Source organism: Trichechus manatus, unplaced genomic scaffold (assembly GCF_000243295.1).
Source record: "Trichechus manatus latirostris isolate Lorelei unplaced genomic scaffold, TriManLat1.0 scaffold00014, whole genome shotgun sequence".
NCBI lineage: Eukaryota > Metazoa > Chordata > Mammalia > Sirenia > Trichechidae > Trichechus > Trichechus manatus.
In genome coordinates, this window is record NW_004443950.1 from 11,073,145 (window position 1) to 11,073,985 (window position 841).

General features: G+C 47.3%; 1 protein-coding gene across 1 annotated transcript in view; it reads right to left on the minus strand.

Annotated features, from left to right (window-relative positions):
* Nucleotides 1–841, minus strand: part of CPNE2 (copine 2) — a 36,556-nt gene that overhangs the window by 2,265 nt on the left and 33,450 nt on the right. Inside the window, exon 12 of the mRNA XM_023726779.1 lies at nt 35–168. Within this exon, the coding sequence (XP_023582547.1) occupies nt 35–168 (134 nt within the window). The remainder of the gene's footprint in view (nt 1–34; nt 169–841) is intronic.

Here is an 841-nt window from a genome sequence, read left to right on the forward strand (position 1 = left end):
GCTGGTGAAGGAGGATGCATCCTGTCAGGCCCACCGCTGGTGAAGGAGGATGCATCCTGGCCGCCAGATACCAGCCTCCCCTTCTCTGCTGCACCCAGTGTGACCTGAGACACCTTGCAGGGGCTAAAAGCAGGTCCGCTAGACCAGTGCGTCTGGGAGTGTGGGACTCTGCAGGTAAACAAGCAGATGTGGGGTCATATACCAGACAGCACTGAAAGCCATCGAGTCACCCTGGGAACAGTATTAGTTTTGCAATGTGCCTTCAGTTCTAAGAACTGTATACCCAGGAAGTCTCAGTTTGGTGCTAGGGTGTCTTTAACAACTCTCTAACTTTTGCTACCCTTTCTTTCTAACAAAGCCAGTAGGCAGGAAGCTCAGAGCTTCAGGAGACAACCGTCTCTAGCTAGACTTTAACACCATTGTACGGTTTTTGTTGTATTTATTTTGTTACCCTCTGTTTATGCTGACTTTTCATTTGCAGCGGGATATAAAGTTTCCTTTATAAAACCTAAGTAAAAAAATAGTGAATAGTTGGTGTGGGTGATATGTGGATATGGTATAAACTGTGACGGGGCGGGGCGGATGAACGAATGAAGTTTCAGAAAGCTACTCCATGGTCCCGTTGGGGGAGGGCCCCGGGGTTCCAAGTGGCTGAGACCTAACTTTTAACTTGGCTCTATCCTTAGCACCTTCTGACTTCTTTTTGGGGAATGCAATTTTCCCCATCCATAAAATAAACTTGGATACGTTTGTCTGTGGTCCTGATAGTCTCTGGGGCTTTTGTCTTTGAGTCTGAACTTCTTCATTCTCAGAAGAGGAAATTGGGGCCCAGACAAGTCCA